Genomic DNA, 25,476 nt, shown 5'->3' with positions numbered 1-25,476 from the left:
GTTTTAGTGCAATGCATTATAATGTACAGCAAAATTAACAGCCAGACAACTTAATAATAAAATAATAATTATGCTACAATCGATGCAAATTGTTAAATACTTCAAATTAAATAACCAGGACTGACAGCTCTCAACTACCTCTTAGAAGTCACAAACACCCTTAATTCAATAATTTATTCCACTGCACATTCTTCTAAAACTATCCAAAACATTACTACGCGAATGCCATGATTATTTTTTTTTTGCTTTATGGCTAAGTAAAAAAAGAATAAATTTGTCAAATACATCTGCAAAAGAATATACATTTTAACAACAATGACGTATCTATTGAGAAGTATTTGCAAGGTATCTATACCCGTTTAAATTCAATACGTTGTCAAAACTTTTAAATAATTCAGCACTGTTGTATTGGACAGCTCCCTTACAACCGACGAACTAAAACGTCAAATGTTTAAATTTTAAGCACCATTTAAGCAAACGTTACTTCATTCAGAAGAAATATAGGCCTACGCGTAAAACACACATCACAAAGTTTTTTTACTTTTGTTTTTTCATCAATATTTAAGGTTAAAGTGCAAGTGTTGTTAATAAAGAAACAACCAACATGACAATTGACATAGAAAACTATCATCAATCTTACCTCCCCAGAATCTCTCCTCCTGCGATCTGGTATCACTAGCGTATTCCTATTACTGCCAGGTGCTAGAGTAGATCCGATACTCATTCTGGGTCCAACTAGCATGTATCGTTTGTCTCCAGATCTGTACTGAATGCTGTGACACAGAGTCCCGTCGTAATTCGCATCTTGTAAATACTTGGACGAATAGTCAGTAGATTTAGAGCACTGCATTACAATCAACACGATGATACTGATGATAAAAAGCACTGACACAGAGCCCAATGTGATGATCAAATAAAATGTCACGTTGTTTTCCTCCTCGTCTTTTACTGAGTTTGTAACATCAGAAGCTGCAAAAGCCTCTTTGGGCTCCACAACTTTGACAATCACAGTCGCTGTTGCTGACAGAGAAACGTTCCCATTGTCTTTCACCAGTATGACCAGTTTATGCTGGGCCTCGTCTGTTTCTGTGAATGAGCGAAGGGTTCTTATCTGTCCTGTATAGCGATCCAAACTAAAGAGACTGTGATCACTAACTTCCTGCAGTGAAAATAATAACCAGCCGTTGTATCCAATATCTGCGTCATAGGCTCTGACTTTAGTCACCAAATGACCTGCGTTCACATTGCGAGGAATCTCCTCCACACCCTCAGCAGAACCGTTAGCGCTGACTGGATATAAGATCACTGGAACATTATCGTTCTGATCCAGAATAAACACGTTTACTGTCACGTTGCTGTTCAGAGACGGAGTTCCAGAGTCTGTAGCGAGCACGCGGAATTGAAACGTCTTAATAGTTTCGAAATCAAAACTTGTAAGCGAGTGGATAACTCCTGTTTCTGAGTTTATATTCAAGAATGATGTTATGTCGTTCTGTGCCCCTCCACCTCTAATTATCTGGTACGATATAACCGCGTTTTCATTAACGTCTTGATCATGTGCTCTCACAGAAAATATCGAGCTTCCAGGAACATTATTTTCGTATAAATAAAGCTCAAGAAAACGACTTGAAAACTCTGGTTTGTTATCATTTACATCTGCTACTTGGATGCAAAAAGTTTTAAAAGACGACAAAGGGGGCTGGCCCAGATCCCTGGCCGTGATTGTGATGTCAAAGCTGGGCTGGATTTCACGATCTAAATGCCCCTTTGTCACTAATGAGTACATATTTTCCTGAAAGGAAGGTTTCAGTTCAAAAGGAACGTTTTCAGAGAGACTACACACAACCTTACCATTGACACCAGAGTCTTTATCTGAAACACTTATCAAAGCAACTACCGTGCCAGGTTTAGCATCCTCAGTGACAACATTTGATAACGAAGTCAGCTCCATTTCAGGCCTATTATCATTTATATCTTGTATTTTTATTATAACTCGACCTTGCGCAGATAAAGGAGGCTGCCCTTTATCTGACGCCTGAACATCAAGTTTGTAAACGTCTGTCTCCTCAAAGTCTACCTCGCCTTTAACCAAAATTTCACCCGTTACGCGGTTTAGGTCAAATATATCATAAACTTTGCGTTTTAGAGTTTGACCTAGGAAATATTCAACTTCACTGTTCGAGCCCTCGTCGGTGTCGGTTGCCTTTATTTTAATCACTGTTGTTCCAATCGGCACATTTTCTTGTAACGTGACAGAATACGTGTCTTGGCTAAAAACAGGACGATTATCATTACTGTCCAGCACAGTAACCGTGATATTAAGCGTTCCTGATTTCGGTGGGCTTCCACCATCAACAGCGGTCACAACGAGCAGATGTTCTGCCTTTTTCTCACGATCAAGCGGTTTTCTTAACACCAAAAACGGGTTTTTGTCTTCATCACTAGTCTTGATGTCAATCTCGAAATTTTCATCCTGACTTAATTTATACAAGCGAACAGAATATGGTGCTGCATCTTGGTCGCGCGCTGCGTGCAACTGGAAACTAGTTCCTATTGGGGTTTGTTCTGCAATCTCAAAATGCTGCTTTTGCTCAGAAAAACTGGGACGGTTGTCGTTTATGTCTGCTATTTCTATGGCAACATAGTGAATTTCTAAAGGATTTTCGGCTGCAGTTTTCAGATTTATTAAGCATGCACCATTGCCGTCGCAGATCGCCTCTCGGTCTATCTTTTTATGAATATATAATTCGCCATTATTCTGATTTACCTGGAAAAGGGCGTCTTTAGAACCAGAGACTATACGAAACCGTCTGTCCAACAAAGTACTCACGTGTAGTCCCAAATCCTTAGCTATATTTCCCACAACGGAACCCTCTTTCATTTCTTCTGGAATGGTGTATCTTATCTGAGCAGAAATCTGTCCAAGGCACATCAACAAAGAAAAACACAAAGCAATCCAGCAGTACTCGCATCCGCACCTTTGTCCATCCATCCTGATCGATTCCTTTAAAACCGCCTAAAACGAGTCACGGTTTAACTTGAATCAATTTGTTATATCCCATGTAGACACAACATTTAAAAAATTCGAATACATTTCCAATTCGTTTGAGTTGTTCGGCCTCTCGCAATGTACCAGCGTTTCGCAGTTTAACCAAACGGAACAGCCATGCGCAGCACATATTGGTGGGCAGGACCAAATCTCTATTGAAAATCCTTATGTAACACTGACACCACACGGTACAAAATCAGAAGTATTTCTAAGATGTCACATTTTGCAAAGAAAAAATACAAATCATTACATTTCATTGTATTAGAACAAAATTTATAAAATATTACCTCTTAAGATGAATAGCAACAATGCTTAACATTACCCAGTGCATAAAGTAATGAAAAAAGCTAAGCGTACTTTGACTGTCTTACTATATACTCATTGGAGAACATTAAAATGCTACCAAAAAAGTCACAAATCGCAGGGGTCAAAAACACTATAGAAATATGCAACTATAAATAATAAAGACATTTATTATTCTCATAGATTTACGGAGAGACAAAAATCCATAACTTTTCAAAGGACCTTACCTCCCCAGAATCTCTCCTCCTTCGATCTGGTATCACAAGAGTATTCCTATTACTGCCAGGTGCTAGAGTAGAGCCGATACTCATTCTGGGTCCAACTAGCATGTACCGTTTGTCTCCAGATCTGTACTGAATGCTGTGACACAGAGTCCCGTCGTAATTCATATCTTGTAAATACTTGGACGAATAGTCAGTAGATTTAGAGCACTGCATTACAATCAACACGATGATACTGATGATAAAAAGCACTGACACAGAGCCCAATGTGATGATCAAATAAAATGTCACGTTGTTTTCCTCCTCGTCTTTTACTGCGTTTGTAACATCAGAAGCTGCAAAAGCCTCTTTGGGCTCCACAACTTTGACAATCACAGTCGCTGTTGCTGACAGAGAAACGTTCCCATTGTCTTTCACCAGTATGACCAGTTTATGCTGGGCCTCGTCTGTTTCTGTGAATGAGCGAAGGGTTCTTATCTGTCCTGTATAGCGATCCAAACTAAAGAGACTGTGATCACTAACTTCCTGCAGTGAAAATAATAACCAGCCGTTGTATCCAATATCTGCGTCATAGGCTCTGACTTTAGACACCAAATGACCTGCGTTCACATTGCGAGGAATCTCCTCCACACCCTCAGCAGAACCGTTAGCGCTGACTGGATATAAGATCACTGGAACATTGTCATTTTGGTCGAGAATAAACACGTTCACTGTCACGTTACTGTTTAGAGACGGAGATCCAGAGTCTGTAGCGAGCACGTTGAATTGGAACGTTTTTACAGCTTCAAAGTCAAAACTTTTAAGTGCAGTGATTACGCCAGTTTCAGAATTTATATTGAGGAATGAAGTTTCGTCACTTTGTGTCTGATCGCCTCTTATAATATCATATGCAATAACTGCATTTTCATTTAGATCTTTGTCTGACGCGCTCACAGAGAATACCGACGCACCCGGCGTGTTATTTTCCACTAAATAGAGCTCGAGGGGGGTTTTGATTAAATCTGGTTTATTGTCATTAACATCAGCTACCTGTACAGTAATGGTTTTATAGGAAGAAAGAGGTGGCTGACCTAGATCAGTAGCTTTAATTGTGATTTTATAATCTGAGACAAATTCCCTGTCCAATCGCTCTTTAGTAATTAAAGAATACATATTTTCCTGAATTGATGGTTTTAACTCGAAAGGAACATTGTCTGAAACACTACACACAACTTTACCATTAAGACCAGAGTCTTTATCTGATACACTGACGAGAGATATTACAGTTCCCTGTTTTGAATCCTCAGGAATTATATTTGAAAGTGACGTCACGTCTATCTCGGGATTATTATCATTCTCGTCGGTGATTTTTATAATGACTCTGCAGTCAGTAGTCATCGGTGGCTGGCCCTTATCTGTGGCCTGGACGGTCAGTCTATGTATCTCGTTCTCCTCAAAATCAATCGACTCCTTAAGTTGAATTTCACCTGTGACACCATCCAGTCTAAATATTTCGTGTACCTTTCGTCCACTATTTTTACCAAAAGTGTAAATAACTTCACCATTTAAACCCTGATCAGAATCGGTAGCGTTTACTCGCGCTATAACGGAACCTATAAGTGTGTTTTCTGGAACAGTTACAGAATAAATATCTTTATTGCAGACCGGACGGTTATCGTTAATATCAAGAACATTAATAGTAATTTTTATAGTGCCTGATTTCGGGGGACTGCTTCCATCCACAGCAGTCAACACAAGTCTGTGCTCTGAATTTTGCTCTCTGTCTAACGGTTTAAGTAAAACTAAGATTGGATTTTTTTCCTCTTCGTCGCCTTCCCTCATTTCCAGGTCAAAATGATTGTTCTTTGCCAGTTTATATAAGCGAATAGAATTACTTCCAATGTCAGGATCTCTTGCTGTTTGGAGTTCGAAACGTGCACCTGCGACAGTGTTTTCAGCCATTTCAAAATGCTGTTCTTTCTCGGGAAAACGCGGACTGTGGTCATTCACGTCTGTGATTTCTACTCCGACATAATGTATTTCAAGTGGATTTTCAACGGCGATTTTCAAATTTATCAAGCACACGCTATTTCCATCACACGACTCTTCTCTGTCGATTTTCTTATAGACAAACAATTCGCCATTGTTTTGTTTTACCTGAAAAAAATTATCTTTAGATCCAGAGACGATACGGAACCGCCTGTCCATCAAGGTATTTGCATCAAGACCCAAATCCTTTGCGATATTTCCCACTACATATCCCTCGTTTACCTCCTCCGGAATGGAGTATCTTATTTGGGTTGAAACCTGCTGACTGAAGCTCAGCAGCGAAGACAAACACAAAGCAATCCACCAGTATTCCCATCTGCGCCTTTGTCCCTCGGCTTCCATCGGTAAGGATTTCTTTGAAACGGTTTAACGAAAATTTCTAGTAAATCAGACAATAACTGCAGCGTGTATGCATGGTAATCTAATCGTTTAAAACATATGAGAAATGTATCAGTGATTTTTACAGCAGCATTATCCTGCTTGCCGTGATATTAGCTACAGCTCTCATGCCAGTGCAAACGAACAGAACAGCCATGCGCAGGACATTTCAAGGGGAAGGGCTACATCTTCACTCCATATGACAATGCAACACTGACACCCTATGGCACTATCAAGCAAAAAGAAATTAATTTATACAGATCACTTAACGCATTACTCAGCAGAAACTCCCACGGAAATCTCAAAGAGAAGAAAAATAAAACATTTCAGCACCTTGGACAACGAATGTTTTGGATACAAGCTGACGATAGGCAACAATTCATTAGCATAACAAATATCCAGTGTATAGCATAACACTCTGAAATTATCAACATGAAGGCAACTATATATAAAGTGCTACGTTTAATGAAATTTTGTGAAATAATACAAAATATTATTTCATCTTACCTCCCCAGAATCTCTTCTCCTGCGATCTGGTATCACTAGCGTATTCCTATTACTGCCAGGTGCTAGAGTAGAGCCGACACTCATTCTGGGTCCAACTAGCATGTACCGTTTGTCTCCAGATCTGTACTGAATGCTGTGACACAGAGTCCCGTCGTAATTCTTATCTTGTAAATACTTGGACGAATAGTCTGTTGATTTAGAGCACTGCATTTCAATCAACACGATGATACTGATGATAAAAAGCACTGACACAGAGCCCAATGTGATGATCAAATAAAATGTCACGTTGTTTTCCTCCTCGTCTTTTACTGTGTTTTTAACATCAGATGCTGCAAAAGCCTCTTTGGGCTCCACAACTTTGACAATTACAGTCGCTGTTGCTGACATAGAAATGTTCCCATTGTCTTTCACCAGTATGACCAGTTTATGCTGGGCTTCGTCTGTTTCTGTGAATGAGCGAAGGGTTCTTATCTGTCCTGTATAGCGATCCAAACTAAAGAGACTGTGATCACTAACTTCCTGCAGTGAAAATAATAACCAGCCGTTGTATCCAATATCTGCGTCATAGGCTCTGACTTTAGTCACCAAATGACCTGCGTTCACATTGCGGGGAATCTCCTCCACACCCTCAGCAGAACCGTTAGCGCTGACTGGATATAAGATCACTGGAGCATTGTCGTTCTGATCCAAAATAAACACGTTCACTGTCACGTTACTGCTCAGAGACGGAGATCCAGAGTCTGTAGCGAGCACATGGAATTGAAATGTTTTCAGCGTTTCAAAATCAAAACCTTTAAGCGCACTAATTACGCCTGTTTCAGAATTAATGTTCAAGAATGAAGCCATATCATTCGGTGTCCCGTCCTTTCTAATTATTTGATAAGAAATTAAAGCATTATCATTCACGTCTTTGTCAAATGCGGTTACGGAGAGGATAGAGGCACCTGGGACGTTGTTTTCCAGTAAATAAAGTTCGAGGGGATTGGCAATAAAATCCGGATTGTTGTCATTAACATCCGAAACTTGTACAGTAAGCGTCTTAAACGAGGTTAAAGGGGGTTGACCTAGGTCTGTCGCGATTATTGTGATTTCATACTGAGACGTCGCTTCTCTGTCCAAGGGCGTTTTGGACACTAAGGAATACATATTGTCTTGAACAGATGGTTTCAGTTCAAATGGCACATTAGCAGATAAAGTGCATACAACTTTGCCGTTTGCAGCAGAATCTTTATCTGACACACTAATTAATGAAATGACGGTTCCTGGTTTTGAATTTTCAGGAATAACGTTAGACAGGGATGTAATCTCGATTTCAGGGGCGTTATCGTTCACGTCTAATATTTTGACTATAACTCTACAGTCGACTGTCATTGGCGGCGTCCCTTTATCAGACGCGAATATATCTAGTCTGTAAACCTCGACGTCCTCAAAGTCAATTTTATCCTTAACTCGAATTTCCCCAGAGACGCTGTCCAACACAAAAATGTCATTAACTTTACTGTTTAGATTACCATCAAGCATATATCGCACTTCACCGTTCAAGCCCTCATCAATGTCAGTAGCATTAACTTTTATCACAATAGTATCAACTGGCACTTTTTCTTGTAAATTAACGGTGTAAACTTCTTGACTAAATACAGGCCGATTATCATTGTTGTCCAGAACCGTAATGGTTATATTTAATATTCCTGACCTATGTGGACTTCCGCCGTCAATGGCTGTTAATATTAATTTATGTTCAGCCTGATTTTCCCTATCCAGCAGCCTTTTTAAAAGCAGAAATGGATTTTTTTCGTCCCCCCTGTCCCTAATTTCTAAATCAAAATATTCGTTTTGGCTCAATTTATATGAACGCACAGAATTGACACCAATGTCAGGATCACGCGCAGCTTGTAGTTGGAAGCGCGCTCCTGGCTGTGTGCTCTCTGCAATTTCGACTTTTTGTTTTTTCTCTGGAAATCTAGGAGCATGATCGTTCACATCGGCAACATCAACGGCCACATAATGGACCTCCAAAGGATCTTCAATTACTGTTTTAATGTTCACAATGCATGCCGTATTTCCATCACAACGCTCCTCCCTGTCGATTCGTTTATGGACATATAAAACGCCATTGTTCGGGTTTACCTGGAAAAGCGTATCCTCAGATCCAGAAACTATACGAAAACGTCTGTCCACTAACGTGTTGACATCAAGACCCAAATCCTTAGCGATATTTCCCACAACAGATCCCTCTTTTGCTTCCTCTGAAATCGTGTATCTTATCTGAGCTGAAACATGCGGTCCAAAGCACAGCAGAATAGAGAAATACAGAGCAATCCACCAATACTTCCATCCGCGCCTTTGTTCTTCGGATCTCATTTTATACTATTTAATATTGCAGTTCTGCTCACAGAATGTCAAGCGTGACCTTTACGTACGAGTCTAATGTTCCATTTCTACAAAGACAATTATTGTAAACAATACAAAATCGGTTAATTTAATACCAGAGCAGTAGTGCTAAGACGTTTCGTGTTCACCCTCTGCACAGGAAAAAACACACACATGCGCTTTGGGTATCTATGGGCAGGACAGAACCTCCTTCACTCGATGTTACACTGACACTGTCTGGTAGTGAGTGATATAGAAATTTCTAAAATATGTACTTATCAATGTCAACAACAATTGACCTGAACAATATTTAATAGCCACAAGAAAGACTTAAACTCGTCATTATTTATATAGTTAAAGGTCAGGTTACATCCACATTATAAAGGACTACGTTCATTGTATATGGTTATTATTTAATTTTACACAATGTATAAGTATACAATAAAACGTGTATAGCCTAGCAGTATTCAGGTTTTCTGTTTGTAACTGATTCACGAGGGACCAAAACAGAAATATAAAATGAAGGTGAGAGATTTCACCACGGACAGCGCAGAAACTGTTGGCCTAGAATGCACAAGCAAACATCATCATTAGAAAACAAAATGCTTTTTCGAGTTTACATCATCTGACAAAGTAGCCTACTTTGTTCCAACCAGCACAAAACTGCAGTGCTCATTTTCATGGATATAAACGTACACTGTTAAAAAAAAGTAATTTTACAGGTAATGGTCTGTATTATTTTACAGAATTTTTCCTTTTTTTCCATTAAAAGGTTAATGCCTGTTATTTTACAGATTTTTGCTGTACTAAAAATACTACTTATTAAATTATAGTTAATTTCCTGTAATTTTAAATTACAGAAATATTATGTTTTTTAAAAGCAATTTATAGTATTTTTACAATTCCCAAAATGCAATGAAGTAAAAATTTACGGATCTTCTCTGTAAAAAAATATGTAAAATTGCAACTGCTTTGTAATTAAATGCAGTTGAAGGTCATTATATATTTAGGGTATTTTAGAGGTCAACTGGTAATTCAGACACAAATGTAATTTATTTTGACATTTATTTTTGTTCTCACCTAAACAACATACAACTTTGCATTTTGACAACTTAAATATAGTAAACTGTAGTAAAATTGCTAGATCCTATTACGTTTTTGAAACTTTGCCTAACATATTAAATATTAAAATAAAATATTTGCGTGTGCAACGGTTATCGATTCACTATAGCTAATACAACATACAGTATTTTAACAATTTGTAATAATTTCTGTAATATATTACAGTACGGCAGTATTTGTAATTTAAACATCAATATTGTAATTAATCTGTAATCAAATTTATAACTCTCCTGGGCATATATATTTTAGTTGCGTAAGACTTCCATCATCCAATCAGAGGCTTCAAATTTAACTTTGGCGTACTTGCGTCCTAACGGCTGTGAGTGGCGGTACTAGTGCGAGCAGCAGAGCCAGAGCGGGAGTTTTCAAACTCCAGTGGATTCCTATGGTAGCCGGGCAGGCACCGCGGGAAACATGTCTGAGAACAGCAGTGAGCAGTAGCGTGCGAGTGACAGTGAAGACATTTCTTCCGCTCCGATGGAAATATATGACATGTAGGCTACATATAAAGCGCCAATACTTTTGAAACTGTGAGGAAAACAACGCGCCTTTAGCGCCTGCTTCACTATACTCGTCGTCACCATGTCAGTCAGAGCAACCGACCACCGGATGAGGTAAGCGTTTTATAACACATTTAAACGATTATTTTATTATTTCATGTCGTGTGCTGCACTTTTTGTCTTAAAGCTAATTGTTAGCACTCTTCTGATAAACCTGGAGGCCTAACGTTACTGTAATGTTAGCTATGGTTAGCTAAGGAGTAACGTTAACGTTAGTACATATAATGCAGTAATTTGTGTTCTCAAGATAAAAGTTTTTTTTTCAGAGACGTTTTTATGAACGTTTTTGGTTATAGAAATGTGTTTCCGATCCAGATAGATGATTATTACACCTGTAGGTAAAGTTACACTGCAAAAAATGACATTCTTGCTAAGTGACAACAAATCTCACCCCATTGGCAGATTTTTTTGCCTGTTTTTACCATAAACGTACTTAATTCTTATATAATTTTACATAAAACAAGACTAAGGCCCGGTTTCAAAGACAAGGCTTAGCCTTAGTTAAATTAGGCTATTTAAGTTGCTTTTATTAAAATGCAACAGAAAAAACATTACTGATGTGCATCTTAAAACAAAACAATGGCACTGATATATTTAAAAAAATTCAGTTAAGACAGCTCAAAATTCATTTTAGTCTGGGACTAGTCTTAAACCTTGTCTGTGAAACCGAGCCTAAATACCTTGGTCACTTTTCTTGTCAAGTAATTGTATATCGATTTAAGAAGTTTTAGATATTTTTAATAAAAACAAGACAAAACTGCTGCTTAGTAAGAATGGCACTTTTTGCAGTGTAGGTAAAAATGATCTAATGTTTTCCCTATACATTTTGTTTTAATTTCATAGCAATACTCTAACGTTATATCTTAATTTTCTTGTTGATTTTTGTATGTCTATCTGTGGAACTTGTGCTTTGTAGTGTGAATGTAATACAACAATTTATTTTTAATATTTTATTTTCAGGTTCTGGGGATCTAATGCTTGTGATAATCTACCGCAGGTGACCATAACAATCCAGTATGGAAAAATTGGACTGTTTATAATCTAAAATCTACTTGTACGTGTGAACGTAATACAATTTATTTTAAATATTTTATTTTCAGGTCTGTGAACTGCTTTTGCTAATCTACCGCAGGTGACCATGACAATCCAGGTATGGAAAATATTGGACTGTTTATAATCTAAAATCTACCTTGTACGTGTGAACGAATACAATTTATTTTAAATATTTTATTTTCAGGTTCTGTGAACTACTGCTTGTGATAATCTACAGCAGATGACCATGACAATCCAGGTATGGAAAAAACTGGACTGTTTATGATCTAAAATCTACTTTGTATGTGTGAACGTAATACAATGTATTTAAATATTTTCAGGTTCTGTGGATCGACTGCTTGTGCTAATCTACCGCAGGTGACCATAACAATCCAGGTATGGAAGAGATTGGACTGTTTATAATCTAAAATCTACATGGCCAAAGACAGACAAGTAATTTGATTCCATAGGATTGCTTTGACAGTGGCAATAAATTAAATTTGATCTACACGGTATCATTTTCCTATAATATTCATTATTAATTATTTGTGTTGTCCTTGTGGGTCCACTGTGACTGTGCAAGATGTGTTACTGCAAAAGTAACTCTTGGGAGGTTTTGCTATAAGAAAGTAAACTGAATATCGTGTATAATGTACATAGAGATTTGCAGTCAGTCTAAGTATTTTGCTGCGACCGTTGATATCTGAAAATAAGTTTACCTGATGCCATCTAAGATGTATGTTTTTCTTTCTTCAGCAGATAACTTCAGGATATTTAGAAGGCATATAATGACAGTGAGCGGGACCAAAACTCTGACAAGTCACCTATAGGCAGCATAAGTAATCTATATGACTCAAGTTGCTCAAATAATGTCTAGATGTGTAACGAATACCTTGCATGTACAGAGCTATGTTCTGAATCTGATATACTCCGCTTGTATTCCCACTGATGAACATTTTAAAAAATAAATATTTTTGCATTTCCCCAGAATGACTTTTTCTGTTTCATTGAAGGTACAAAATAAAGTACTGTTTTTTAATATTGCGTATTTATTTTACATGTAAAGAATTTAACAGGAAATTATTGTCGGCCTGTGACCTGATAGATTCAAATAACTGCTAATTACTTTTAATTAACAGTATTGTAGGTTTTAAATGTAGCTACTTTTGGTGTATTTTAATAATATATATCTTTATTATAACTGGTAAATGTACAGACATTTGGTTTTTATTAGTAGTTTCTTAGTTATTATACATTTAAAATGTTTTTTAAAAGTGAATTCCTTTGTAGATTGACAGAGAAGCTTAATAAAATTACTTAAAAATTCCTAAATTTACAGAGATTACCCTGAAAAGAAGTTGCTTTTTAATGTATTTTGATATAATTTATCTGTTTTTACACAGTTTAATGAGCAATTATCAACAGTGCTATACTGTAATTTAACCAATTTTTACCGTAAAATTGGCTCTGTATTTTTACAGTTCATTTCATGTAATTTTGTGAAACAGTTCTTTTCCGTAATTTTAAGGAAAATGTCTGGAAACTCTGCTGCCAGACTTTTTACCGTTTTTTTACAGATTTTTTTTTAACAGTGGCGCTCAACTTCAAACAATGACGGGGAACATTCATATATTTACTGATAAAGTTCGACAGTAAAAAAGTAAACGCCAACTAAACCAACATAACTGACAGACGAAATACCCAATACAGTTAGCAGGTTGAGTCACAGGTAAGGGAGATGTTTAAAATATTTTCTTTAAATGCGCTTACCTCTCCAGAATCTCTCCTCCTGCGATCTGGTATCACAAGAGTATTCCTATTACTGCCAGGTGCAAGAGTAGAGCCGACACTCATTCTGGGTCCAACTAGCATGTACCGTTTGTCTCCAGATCTGTACTGAATGCTGTGACACAGAGTCCCGTCGTAATTCGTATCTTGTAAATACTTGGACGAATAGTCAGTAGATTTAGAGCACTGCATTACAATCAACACGATGATACTGATGATAAAAAGCACTGACACAGAGCCCAATGTGATGATCAAATAAAATGTCACGTTGTTTTCCTCCTCGTCTTTTACTGCGTTTGTAACATCAGAAGCTGCAAAAGCCTCTTTGGGCTCCACAACTTTGACAATCACAGTCGCTGTTGCTGACAGAGAAACGTTCCCATTGTCTTTCACCAGTATGACCAGTTTATGCTGGGCCTCGTCTGTTTCTGTGAATGAGCGAAGGGTTCTTATCTGTCCTGTATAGCGATCCAAACTAAAGAGACTGTGATCACTAACTTCCTGCAGTGAAAATAATAACCAGCCGTTGTATCCAATATCTGCGTCATAGGCTCTGACTTTAGTCACCAAATGACCTGCGTTCACATTGCGAGGAATCTCCTCCACACCCTCAGCAGAACCGTTAGCGCTGACTGGATATAAGATCACTGGAACATTGTCGTTTTGATCCAAAATAAACACATTCACTGTCACGTTACTGCTCAGAGACGGAGATCCAGAGTCTGTAGCGAGCACATGAAACTGGAATGTTTTTAAGGTTTCAAAGTCAAAACTTTTCAGCGAATAAATAACACCAGTTTCCGAGTTTATATTTAAGAAAGACGATATATCATTCTGGGTTCCAGCTCCTCTGACTATGTTATATGATATCACGGCATTTTCCGCCGTGTCTATATCAGATGCGCTCACAGAAAGTATGGACGAACCGGCAGCATTGTTTTCTATGAAGTAAAGCTCTAACGGGTTTATAAAAAACTCCGGGGCATTATCATTTACATCAGAAATTTGAACACTTAGTATTGTTGATGCAGTCAAAGAGGGCTGTCCTAAATCAGAGGCGGTTATCGTAACATCATACTGTGAATTCGTTTCTCTATCTAATCGTTCTTTTATTACCAAAGAGTACATGTTGTCTTTAAATGAAGTTTTCAACTCAAAGGGAACATTTTTGTTTAACTGACAAATTACTTTCCCGTTAATTCCAGCGTCTTTATCAGTTACACTGACGAGAGAAATAACAGTACCTGGTTTTGAATCTTCAGGAATGTTCTTGGAAAGTGATGTAATCTCAATTTCTGGCCTGTTGTCATTTATATCAATCATCTTAACAATAACTCTGCAGTTTGCAGACATTGGTGGATGTCCTTTATCTGAGGCTCGAATATCGAGTTTATAAACCTCCGCGTCTTCAAAATCCACTTTCCCCTTTACACGTATTTCACCCGTGACATGATCGAGCTCAAAGACTTCGTGCACTTTGCCATTCAATGTTGCAAAACTGTATTCGATTTCGCTGTTTGGACCCTCATCAATATCAGTTGCATTTACTCGAATTATTACAGTGCCAGCGACGGAATTTTCAGGCAGTTCCACAGAATATGTCTCTTGGTTGAAAACAGGGCGATTATCATTTATATCCAAAACGGTAACAGTTACGTTAAGAACCCCAGATCTGGGGGGTGTCCCTCCATCTACTGCTGTTAAAAGCAGATTGTATGCCGTTGTAATCTCCCGATCAACGGCTTTCTTTAACACCAAAAAAGGCAGTTTATCCTCGTCGCTCTCTCTAACTTTAATTTCAAAATGATCATTTGGAGTTAATTTGTAAAAACGAATCGAATTCGTTCCAGAATCTGGATCTCTGGCTGCCTGTAACTGGTAATCAACGCCAGGCAGCGTGTGTTCAGATATGCTCATGCGTTGCTCTTTTTCAGGAAAAACAGGTGAATTATCGTTTATATCTGATATTTCTACCTCTACATAATGTACCTCCAAAGGATTTTCAACGACGGTTTTTAAATTGACCATGCAGATACCACTGTTGACACACAAAGATTCTCGGTCGATTTTCTTATGCACGTTCAACACGCCATTTTCCTGATTTATCTGAAAGAGCTCCTCTTTAGATCCAGACACGATTCGAAACTGTCGGTCAACTAAGCCACTTACTTCAAGGCCCAAATCCTTAGCAATATTTCCAACAGCAAATCCTTCTTTCACTTCCTCAGGAATAGAATATCTTATCTGAGCTGAAGTCTGTTGTGCAAAGCCCAGAATTAAAGAGAAACACAGAGCAATCCAGCAGTACTCCCATCCGCGCTTTTGTCCAGCGGCCTCCATGGCAGGCCACTACCAAAAGGGTTTCCAAAAAAATAAAATAAATAACATCGGTGTTTAGATGTTGTAGTAAATTGAATTTAGGCACACCATGCAACCAAAAATCTAAGTGTACTATGTACCGGGAGTCCAATGTGCTTGGTATTGTTCTTCAGCTCGCGATGTGAATGTGAGGGACAATACAGCGTTATTTCGCGTCATCATCAGGGGATGGCCTTTATGTGCTCTAAAATCCTAATGCAACACTGACCCCAGGCGGTTACCATGCCATACAAAACAGTTAAAAATAACCACCAGTCCAAACTTAGAAAAATTACACCCCGCGAAAAGATAAATGTACTTTTTGCTTGGAATATTTCCACAACAGTAGGTGTGAATAGGTGACAACCCAAACCATCACCGAAAACTGGATCTAATTCAGCACCGCAGTGGCGGACAGCGCCCGTAAAACTCACTAAGAGACAAACATTGTAACTCAAATCACCATAAAAGCAAATGTTACTGCTTTACACAGCAAAACAATGAACTCAAACCAGACATCAAAACGTTTTATTCTATATTTTTCCAATATTTTAACTTAGTCGCAAATTAAAACAAATCAGACAAGGCGAAAATAATTATCAGTCTTACCTCTCCAGAATCTCTCCTCCTGCGATCTGGTATCACTAGAGTATTCCTATTTCTGCCAGGTGCTAGAGTAGAGCCGATACTCATTCTGGGTCCAACTAGCATATACCGTTTGTCTCCAGATCTGTACTGAATGCTGTGACACAGAGTCCCGTCGTAATTCATATCTTGTAAATATTTGGACGAATAGTCATTAGATTTAGAGCATTGCATTACAATCAACACGATGATACTGATGATAAAAAGCACTGACACAGAGCCCAATGTGATGATCAAATAAAATGTCACGTTGTTTTCCTCCTCGTCTTTTACTGCGTTTGTAACATCAGAAGCTGCAAAAGCCTCTTTGGGCTCCACAACTTTGACAATCACAGTCGCTGTTGCTGACAGAGAAACGTTCCCATTGTCTTTCACCAGTATGACCAGTTTATGCTGGGCCTCGTCTGTTTCTGTGAATGAGCGAAGGGTTCTTATCTGTCCTGTATAGCGATCCAAACTAAAGAGACTGTGATCACTAACTTCCTGCAGTGAAAATAATAACCAGCCGTTGTATCCAATATCTGCGTCATAGGCTCTGACTTTAGTCACCAAATGACCTGCGTTCACATTGCGGGGAATCTCCTCCACACCTTCAGCAGAACCGTTGGCCATGACAGGATGTAGGATCACTGGAACATTGTCATTTTGATCCAAAATAAACACGTTCACTGTCACGTTACTGCTCAGAGACGGAGATCCAGAGTCTGTAGCGAGCACGTAAAACTGAAACTTTTTAATTGTTTCAAAGTCAAAAATTTTAAGTGCACTAATAACGCCTGTTTCAGAATTTATATTAAGGAATGAATCCATGTCATTTTGAGTCTGATCGCTTCTTATAATTTGATACGTAATAATTGCATTTTCATTTATGTCTTTGTCAATAGCGCTTACAGCGAACACGGACGCGCCGGGCGGATTATTTTCAAAAAGGTACATTTCAAGAGGACTGTATGAAAATTGAGGTTTGTTGTCATTAACATCGGAAACCTCTATGCTAAGAGTTGTTGACGCTGAAAGAGCAGGATTGCCTAAATCAGTTGCTGTTATTATGATGTCATAATGAGACGCAACCTCCCGGTCCAAACTCTCTTTTGTTACTAAAGAATACATGTTCTGCTGAACATACGGCTTCATTTCAAACGGTAGATTCATTGACAGGCCACAAACTACCTTACCGTTTATTCCCGAATCCTTGTCCGTAATACTAATCAGAGAAATGACTGTCCCGGGCTTTGCGTCTTCAGAAACAATATTAGAAAGCGACGTTACTTCAATCTCAGGTTCATTATCATTGATATCTACAATTTTAATAATAACTCTGCAGTCAGTATTCATTGGAGGGCGCCCCTTATCAGATACCTTTATATTTAGACTATACATTTCATTTTCTTCGAAATCAATTTTCCCTTTAACGCGTATTTTACCTGTGACCTTGTCCAGCTCAAAAATATCGTGTACCTTACGCAAGACGTTTCTTCCGTATGTATATTCAACTTCTCCATTAACACCCTCGTCTGGGTCAGTGGCATTAACATATGCAACCACGAAGCCGGGAGACGTGTTTTCTTTTAACATAACAGTGTAAGTGTCTCTGCTGCACACAGGACGATTGTCGTTAACATCAAGAACGGTGATTATTATATTTAGAGTGCCAGATTTTGTTGGGTTTCCGCCATCTATGGCAGTCAAAGTTAACACATGCTTGTCCTGACTCTCTCTATCTAACGTTTTCTGTAGGAGCAGAAAGGGACTTTTTTCCCCGTACTCGCTGTCTCTTATCTCTATGTCAAAGAATTCGTTTTGATTTAGCTTATAGGATCGAATTGAATTCATGCCAACATCCAAATCTCGCGCAGTTGGCAGATCGAAGCGAGCGCCCTTTAAGGTGTTTTCTGCCATTTCAACGTGTAGGTCTTTTTCTGGAAATGAAGGGGAATGGTCGTTTACATCTGTTATTTCAACCTCAATGTAATGAACTTCAAGTGGATTTTCAACGGCAATTTTTAGGTTTAGCAAACATGCGCCATTGCTATCACATATCTCTTCTCGGTCGATTTTCTCATGAACAAACAAGGCGCCATTGTTCTGATTTACCTGGAAAAGGGTGTCCATAAATCCAGAAACAATACGAAACCGTCTGTGCTTTAGCAAAGCGACATCAAGACTGAGATCCTTTGCTATATTTCCCACAACGGATCCCTCTTTAACCTCCTCTGGAATGGAATATCTTATTTGAGCTGAAACCTGCGGCTCAAAGCACAGTAGCAAGGAAAAGCAAAAGGCAGTCCAACAGTACTCCCATCTGCGCCTTTGTCCGCCGTCTTCCATCATAAGCGATAAACGCAGAGTATTTTAGAACCAAATATATATCATTAGGAATTAGACATAAAATAAATCACAGTGTAGTATATATCTTCAGCTAAATAGTACAAACGTTCTGTATCGTATCGTCATCGAACGCCTTAAAATATCCACACAGACACAGTCAGATGTAAAGAACAGTACGGCACGGCGCATGCCAGCATCTAGGGCAGAGCTAAATCTGTCCACTATAGCATAGAGTAAGACTGACACCGAGTGGTCTGTTAGGTATTTATCCTAAATTATGCTAAAAAAAAACAGCAGCTTTGGGTGATACAAATCTTGCATCGCGTATTTCAAGAATAAACTATGAATTATGAGACATTTGGAATTATAACCTGAGAGTCTATAGAACATTAAATATAACAATTAAAAACATGTATCGTCATTAAAACCTAAGCATTTATATGTCAAAAACAATGATGTGGTGATAATTAATTAAGGGAATATATGACAAGCGATTTACATGACAAAAAATAAATCTACCAATCATTTAACACCCCATTCACAGCACGAAATAAAAAACGCGTGTGTATCAAACACGAATATTAAATCTGTATTTAAAAACTATTTCTTACCTCTCCAGAATCTCTCCTCCTGCGGTCTGGTATCACTAGAGTATTCCTATTACTGCCAGGTGCTAGAGTAGAGCCGATACTCATTCTGGGTCCAACTAGCATGTACCGTTTGTCTCCAGATCTGTACTGAATGCTGTGACACAGAGTCCCGTCGTAATTCGTATCTTGTAAATATTTGGACGAATAGTCAGTAGATTTAGAGCACTGCATTACAACCAGCACGATGATACTGATGATAAAAAGCACTGACACAGAGCCCAATGTGATGATCAAATAAAATGTCACGTTGTTTTCCTCCTCGTCTTTTACTGCGTTTGTAACATCAGAAGCTGCAAAAGCCTCTTTGGGCTCCACAACTTTGACAATCACAGTCGCTGTTGCTGACATAGAAATGTTCCCATTGTCTTTCACCAGTATGACCAGTTTATGCTGGGTCTCGTCTGTTTCTGTGAATGAGCGAAGGGTTCTTATCTGTCCTGTATAGCGATCCAAACTAAAGAGACTGTGATCACTAACTTCCTGCAGTGAAAATAATAACCAGCCGTTGTATCCAATATCTGCGTCATAGGCTCTGACTTTAGTCACCAAATGACCTGCGTTCACATTGCGGGGAATCTCCTCCACACCCTCAGCAGAACCGTTGGCCATGATAGGATGTAGGATCACTGGGACATTGTCATTTTGGTCCAGAATAAAAACGTTCACTGTCACGTTACTGCTTAGAGACGGTGATCCAGAGTCTGTAGCGAGCACGTAAAACTGGAACTTTTTTAAAGTTTCAAAGTCAAAACTCTTCAGTGCGTAAATGACGCCAGTCTCAGAATTTATGTTTAGAGCAGATGCCATATCATTCTGCGTCCCTCCGCCTCTAATCATATGATATGTTATTGCAGCATTTTCATTAATATCTTTGTCAAAAGCATTGACAAAAAATATAGACGCGCCTGGCGCATTGTTTTCAGGTAAGTAAAGTTCTAGAGAATTCGCAAAAAAATCTGGCATGTTGTCATTTACATCTGACACCTGTACACGCATAGATTTGAAGACTGAAAGAGGAGGGTTACCCAAATCTGTTGCAATGATTTTTATATCATATTCGGACACTCGTTCTCGATCTAAGCGTGTTTTCGTTACAAGAGAAAACATATTGTCCTGAACGGACTGTTTCAACTCAAATGGTACATTGTCCGAGAGGCTACACACTACTTTGCCATTAATTCCGGAATCTTTATCACTTACGCTTATGAGAGAAATAACCGTTCCGATTTTTGCGTCCTCCGAAACGACATTTGAAAGAGATGTTACTTGTATTTCTGGTTTATTGTCATTCACGTCTTCCACTTTAACGATAAGCTGACAGTCGGTATTGAGAGGTGGAATGCCCTTGTCTGAGGCCCTTATCATTAAACTGTATATATCGTTTTCTTCAAAGTCAATCAAGCCTTTAACAAGTATTTCACCAGTCGTCCGATCTAACTGAAATATCTCATGTATTTTAGGTTTCATGTTTCTACCATATGTATATTCCACTTCACCATTTAGACCACTATCTGCATCGCTTGCATTGATTATTTTCACTACGGTGTCCATAATTGAATTTTCCCGCAGAGTTATAGTTAAAGTGTCACTATTGCATATTGGACGGTTGTCGTTTACATCCAAAACACGGACCGTGATATTGAGAACGCCTGATTTAGGAGGATTTCCACCGTCTATTGCAGTCAGTAGTAACCTGTGCATTTTAGTAGTTTCTCTATCTAGTTGTTTCTGTAGTACTAAAAAGGGATTTTTGTCTCCGTATACACTATCTTTAATTTCTAAATCAAAATGTGCGTTTTTACTTAGCTTGTAGAGCCGGACTGAATTAACACCTGCGTCTAAATCTCTAGCAGTTTGAAGTTCAAATCGTGTTCCAGTTACTGCGTTTTCCCACACTTCTAGATTGAAATCCTTATCGTGAAAAGACGGAGAGTGATCATTCACATCTGTTATTTCGATTTCCACATAATGTACCTCGAGCGGATTTTCGATAACTGTTTTTAAATTTATCAAGCAGGCGCTGTTTCCCTCACATACATTTTCTCTGTCGATATGCTTATCTACATACAACATGCCATTGTGCTGGGTTACCTGAAAGAATGCGTCATTTGATCCAGAAACAATACGAAACCGTCTGTCCACCAAAGTACTGGCATCAAGACCCAAATCCTTAGCAATATTTCCAACGACATATCCCTCTTTCACCTCCTCTGGAACAGAATATCGTATTTGAGCCGAAACATGATGGTCGACGAATAGAACCAAAGAAAAACTCAGAGCTGTCCACCAGTACTCCCATCTGAGGCTTTGTCCCCGAGGTTCCATGGCCGTCGATTTCTACACCGTAAATTCAAAGTTTAGGCTAATACTTGGCTGGTTATTATAAGCTACATTAATATTTTATATAAGACACATCGTTCAAAACATACATAGTCACTGCTGTTAGCACAGCCTATAGTAACCGTCCGTTATCTCAATCTTTCCCCATGAATGTGAGGAACAATACAGCTAGTTTCGCGTCATCAAAGGCAGGATTTAAACGCCTCTACAAATCCTAGAGCAACACTGACATCCGGCGGTTCAAAGAAAAAGCCAGCAAAACCCTCACATTTAGCTGTTATATTCTATGCAAAATAACTTATATTAGGCAACGTACTAACAATACATACAGCATCATAATCGTACGAATAACACCCGAAGGAGCATTTGAGTAAAGCATACATTTAACACTTAAAAAACATCTATTTCAGTACCACAGCAGCGGACAGCTCATTTTCCAACACCACAGTGCCGTAATAATTTACACGATTAAACAGGTGAAAATTGTAAGATCTCTTGCAGTTTAGGTTTATCCCCAGTCGACACCAACCCAGAAGCAGAATTTTAAATCAATACGATGCAAAGATTATCCAAATAACTCCAGACTTGAAAATACCTTTACGATTGCAAACGTATAAGTGAATAAATGTGACTACACATTCCATGTTTATTAACGTAATACAAATGATCTCAATACAAAGTGTAAACAGCTATATGATTTTTTAAAAAGATTTTCAAGTTGCAATTGTATTATAAATCATTTTGCTGAAGCTGTCCGAATTTAATCACAAAAACGCTGCATAAAAATGCAAATAAATAAATAATAGAAAAAATGGAAAATGATCAGCTAATTCTTACCTCTACAGAATCTCTTCTCCTGCGATCTGGTATCACTAGAGTATTCCTATTACTGCCAGGTGCTAGAGTAGAGCCGATACTCATTCTGGGTCCAACTAGCATGTACCGTTTGTCTCCAGATCTGTACTGAATGCTGTGACACAGAGTCCCGTCGTAATTCGTATCTTGTAAATACTTGGACGAATAGTCAGTAGATTTAGAGCACTGCATTACAATCAACACGATGATACTGATGATAAAAAGCACTGACACAGAGCCCAATGTGATGATCAAATAAAATGTCACGTTGTTTTCCTCCTCGTCTTTTACTGAGTTTGTAACATCAGAAGCTGCAAAAGCCTCTTTGGGCTCCACAACTTTGACAATCACAGTCGCTGTTGCTGACAGAGAAACGTTCCCATTGTCTTTCACCAGTATGACCAGTTTATGCTGGGCCTCGTCTGTTTCTGTGAATGAGCGAAGGGTTCTTATCTGTCCTGTATAGCGATCCAAACTAAAGAGACTGTGATCACTAACTTCCTGCAGTGAAAATAATAACCAGCCGTTGTATCCAATATCTGCGTCATAGGCTCTGACTTTAGTCACCAAATGACCTGCGTTCACATTGCGGGAAATCTCCTCCACACCCTCAGCAGAACCGTTAGCGCTGACTGGATATAAGATCACTGGAGCATTGTCGTTCTGATCCAAAATGAACACGTGCACTGTCACATTACTGCTCAGAGACGGGGTTCCTGAATCCTTTGCAAGAACTTGGAATTTGAACTTTCGCGTAACTTCAAAGTCAAAACGATTTAAGGCGTAAATAACGCCTGTTTCAGAGTTTATGTTTAAGAACGAGGACATGTCATTTTGCGCACCTTCACCTCTTATTATATTATAGGTAATCATGGCGTTTTCATTCAAATCTTTATCGGATGCAATCACAGAAAATATGGACGCACCAGGAGCGTTATTTTCAACTATATATAATTCAATGGGATCTTGAGAAAATTCCGGATTGTTGTCATTTACGTCAGATACCTGCACGCTCAAAGATTTAAAGGCGGATAAAGGAGGCTGTCCTAAATCAGTGACTGTAATTGTGATGTCGTAATGAGACTGAAGTTCTCGGTCTAATCTACCTTTTGTGACCAGAGAATAAACATTCTCTTGAAAGGACGGTTTTAGCTCAAAAGGTACATTATAAGTTATAGTTGTTATTATTTTTCCATTGATCCCTGAATCTTTATCGCTGATACTGACTAGTGAAATAACAGTTCCAGGTTTAGAATCCTCGGAAACTACATTAGACAGAGACGTGAGGTCTATTTCAGGGGCGTTGTCATTTATATCAATTATTTTAATGATAACGACGGATTCCGCTGCCAATGGAGGTTGTCCTTTATCAGATGCCTGCACGTCTAACTTGAACACTTCTGTTTCCTCATAGTCCAGTTCACCTTTTATTTGTATTTCTCCGGTTATACTATCAAGTTTAAAAAGACTTTGCAATTTACGATTAATATTTCTTCCAAATGCGTATTCAACAGCGCCGTTTGAGCCCTTGTCTAAGTCAGTTGCGTTAAGCCTTATTAGTACGGTGCCTTGTGCAGCATTTTCTCTAACTGTTACAGAATACGTGTCTTCGCTGAACACAGGGCGATTGTCATTAATATCAAGTACAGTAATAATAATGTTAAGAGTTCCTGATCGTGGTGGATTTCCACCATCAATTGCGGTCAGTATTAATCTATGCTCTGGTGTGTTTTCACGGTCTAGTGATTTCTTTAAAACTAAAAACGGTATTTTCTCCTCATGTCTGTCTTTTGTATCAACTTCGAAATGCTCGTTCTGACTGAGTTTATATGAACGGACATTATTAGCTTTTGTATCAGCATCTCGCGCTGCCTGTATCTGGAAACGTGTCCCTGTGGGTGTGTGTTCCGCAATTTCAAAATGCTGCTCGTCCTCTGAAAATGTTGGGGGGTTGTCATTAACATCAGTTATCTCTACTCCGACGTAATGTATTTCTAAGGGTTCTTCCACTGCCATTTTTAGGTTAATCGAGCACGCGCCATTTCCATCACACAGTTCCTCTCTATCAATTTTACCATAAACATATAAGACGCCATTGTTCTGATTTACCTGGAAAAGAGCGTCCTTTGCCCCAGACACAATACGGATCTTTCTATTTACTAAGGTACTGACGTCAAGACCCAAATCCTTAGCGACATGTCCGACAACGGATCCCTCCTTCAATTCCTCTGGAATTGTGTATCTTATCTGAGCGCAAACCTGCGTCCCGAAGCTCAGTAGCAAAGAGAAACACAAAGCAATCCAACAGTACTCCCATCTGCGTCTTTGTCTTCTGGCCTCCATGACAAACGATTACAGCTGTTCCAATGCAAGAAATATGTCCTCGAAGATTATAAGCAACAATAAAATGTATGAAGTGTCCGCATCACGCAAAAGATTTGAATTGAACCGTATTACACAGTAATAAAAGAACTGCCTTTTCAGATCGTACACCCTTCAATGTCCACAAATACTCAGATGTAAAGAACAATTTAGCATAGCGCATGTCTAGGACAGGGCTGGTCTATCCAACATACCATAGAGTAATACTGACACCGAGTGGTCTGTTGGACATTTCTTGTGATAAATGATGGCAAAATTCTCGAGCAGCTTCAAAAACATAATGACCAATATTTCGTTGTACCTGTAAAATGAACTTGCTAATATAGAATCACAGAAGAATGAAAAGCCTTTTAAACAGGAAAATTTTATCGAAAACACGAACAACAAATAAATGTATTTATACTAATAGAACATATGTAAATATACTCATGTAGCAAAAATAATAATGCAGTGATAAAATGTGGCACCATTCAACGAAATAAAATCTACAAGCGCTCCCTACAACATTAATTTAAACTTGAAATAATAAACACACCATTATCATAGCTAGATTTTAAAAT

The 25,476-nt window shown here is 38.5% G+C and overlaps 3 protein-coding genes and 1 long non-coding RNA gene across 14 annotated transcripts in view; 1 reads left to right on the top strand and 3 right to left on the bottom strand.

Annotated features, from left to right (window-relative positions):
- The window catches only part of LOC130563558 (protocadherin alpha-C2-like), a 156,046-nt gene that overhangs the window by 121,846 nt on the left and 8,724 nt on the right, over positions 1-25,476 (bottom strand). For 3 of the 11 annotated variants that reach the window (XM_057349156.1, XM_057349163.1, XM_057349172.1), the window contains exon 1: positions 6,487-9,028. The exons of 1 other annotated variant lie outside the window; for it this stretch is intronic. In XM_057349156.1, the coding sequence (XP_057205139.1) occupies positions 6,487-8,847 (2,361 nt within the window). In that variant the 5' untranslated portion in view covers positions 8,848-9,028. Of the gene's footprint in view, positions 1-640; positions 3,154-6,249; positions 6,280-6,486; positions 9,560-13,340; positions 15,864-19,300; positions 21,677-22,516; positions 25,059-25,476 lie in introns of those variants that run through there. 7 more of the 11 variants (XM_057349152.1, XM_057349153.1, XM_057349179.1 and 4 more) reach the window with 7 other exon arrangements.
- On the bottom strand, positions 3,467-6,232 carry LOC130563569 (protocadherin gamma-A11-like). The gene has a single exon (XM_057349212.1). The coding sequence runs from the start codon at positions 5,941-5,943 to the stop codon at positions 3,538-3,540; it is 2,406 nt and encodes an 801-aa protein (XP_057205195.1). The 5' UTR covers positions 5,944-6,232; the 3' UTR covers positions 3,467-3,537.
- LOC130563578 (uncharacterized) lies at positions 11,650-12,385 on the top strand. Its single transcript, XR_008964136.1, has 4 exons — positions 11,650-11,688; positions 11,776-11,829; positions 11,912-11,966; positions 12,330-12,385. It is a non-coding gene; the product is annotated as an uncharacterized LOC130563578 (long non-coding RNA).
- On the bottom strand, positions 16,284-18,865 carry LOC130564228 (protocadherin gamma-A11-like). Its single transcript, XM_057350176.1, has one exon. It carries the CDS (start codon positions 18,690-18,692, stop codon positions 16,284-16,286), a length of 2,409 nt encoding a protein of 802 aa, XP_057206159.1. The 5' UTR covers positions 18,693-18,865.

The sequence above is a fragment of the Triplophysa rosa genome, linkage group LG13 (genome assembly GCF_024868665.1).
Source record: "Triplophysa rosa linkage group LG13, Trosa_1v2, whole genome shotgun sequence".
Classification (NCBI taxonomy): domain Eukaryota; kingdom Metazoa; phylum Chordata; class Actinopteri; order Cypriniformes; family Nemacheilidae; genus Triplophysa; species Triplophysa rosa.
Note: the sequence above shows the minus strand (reverse complement) of the source record. Positions and strands in the feature narration are given on the sequence as shown.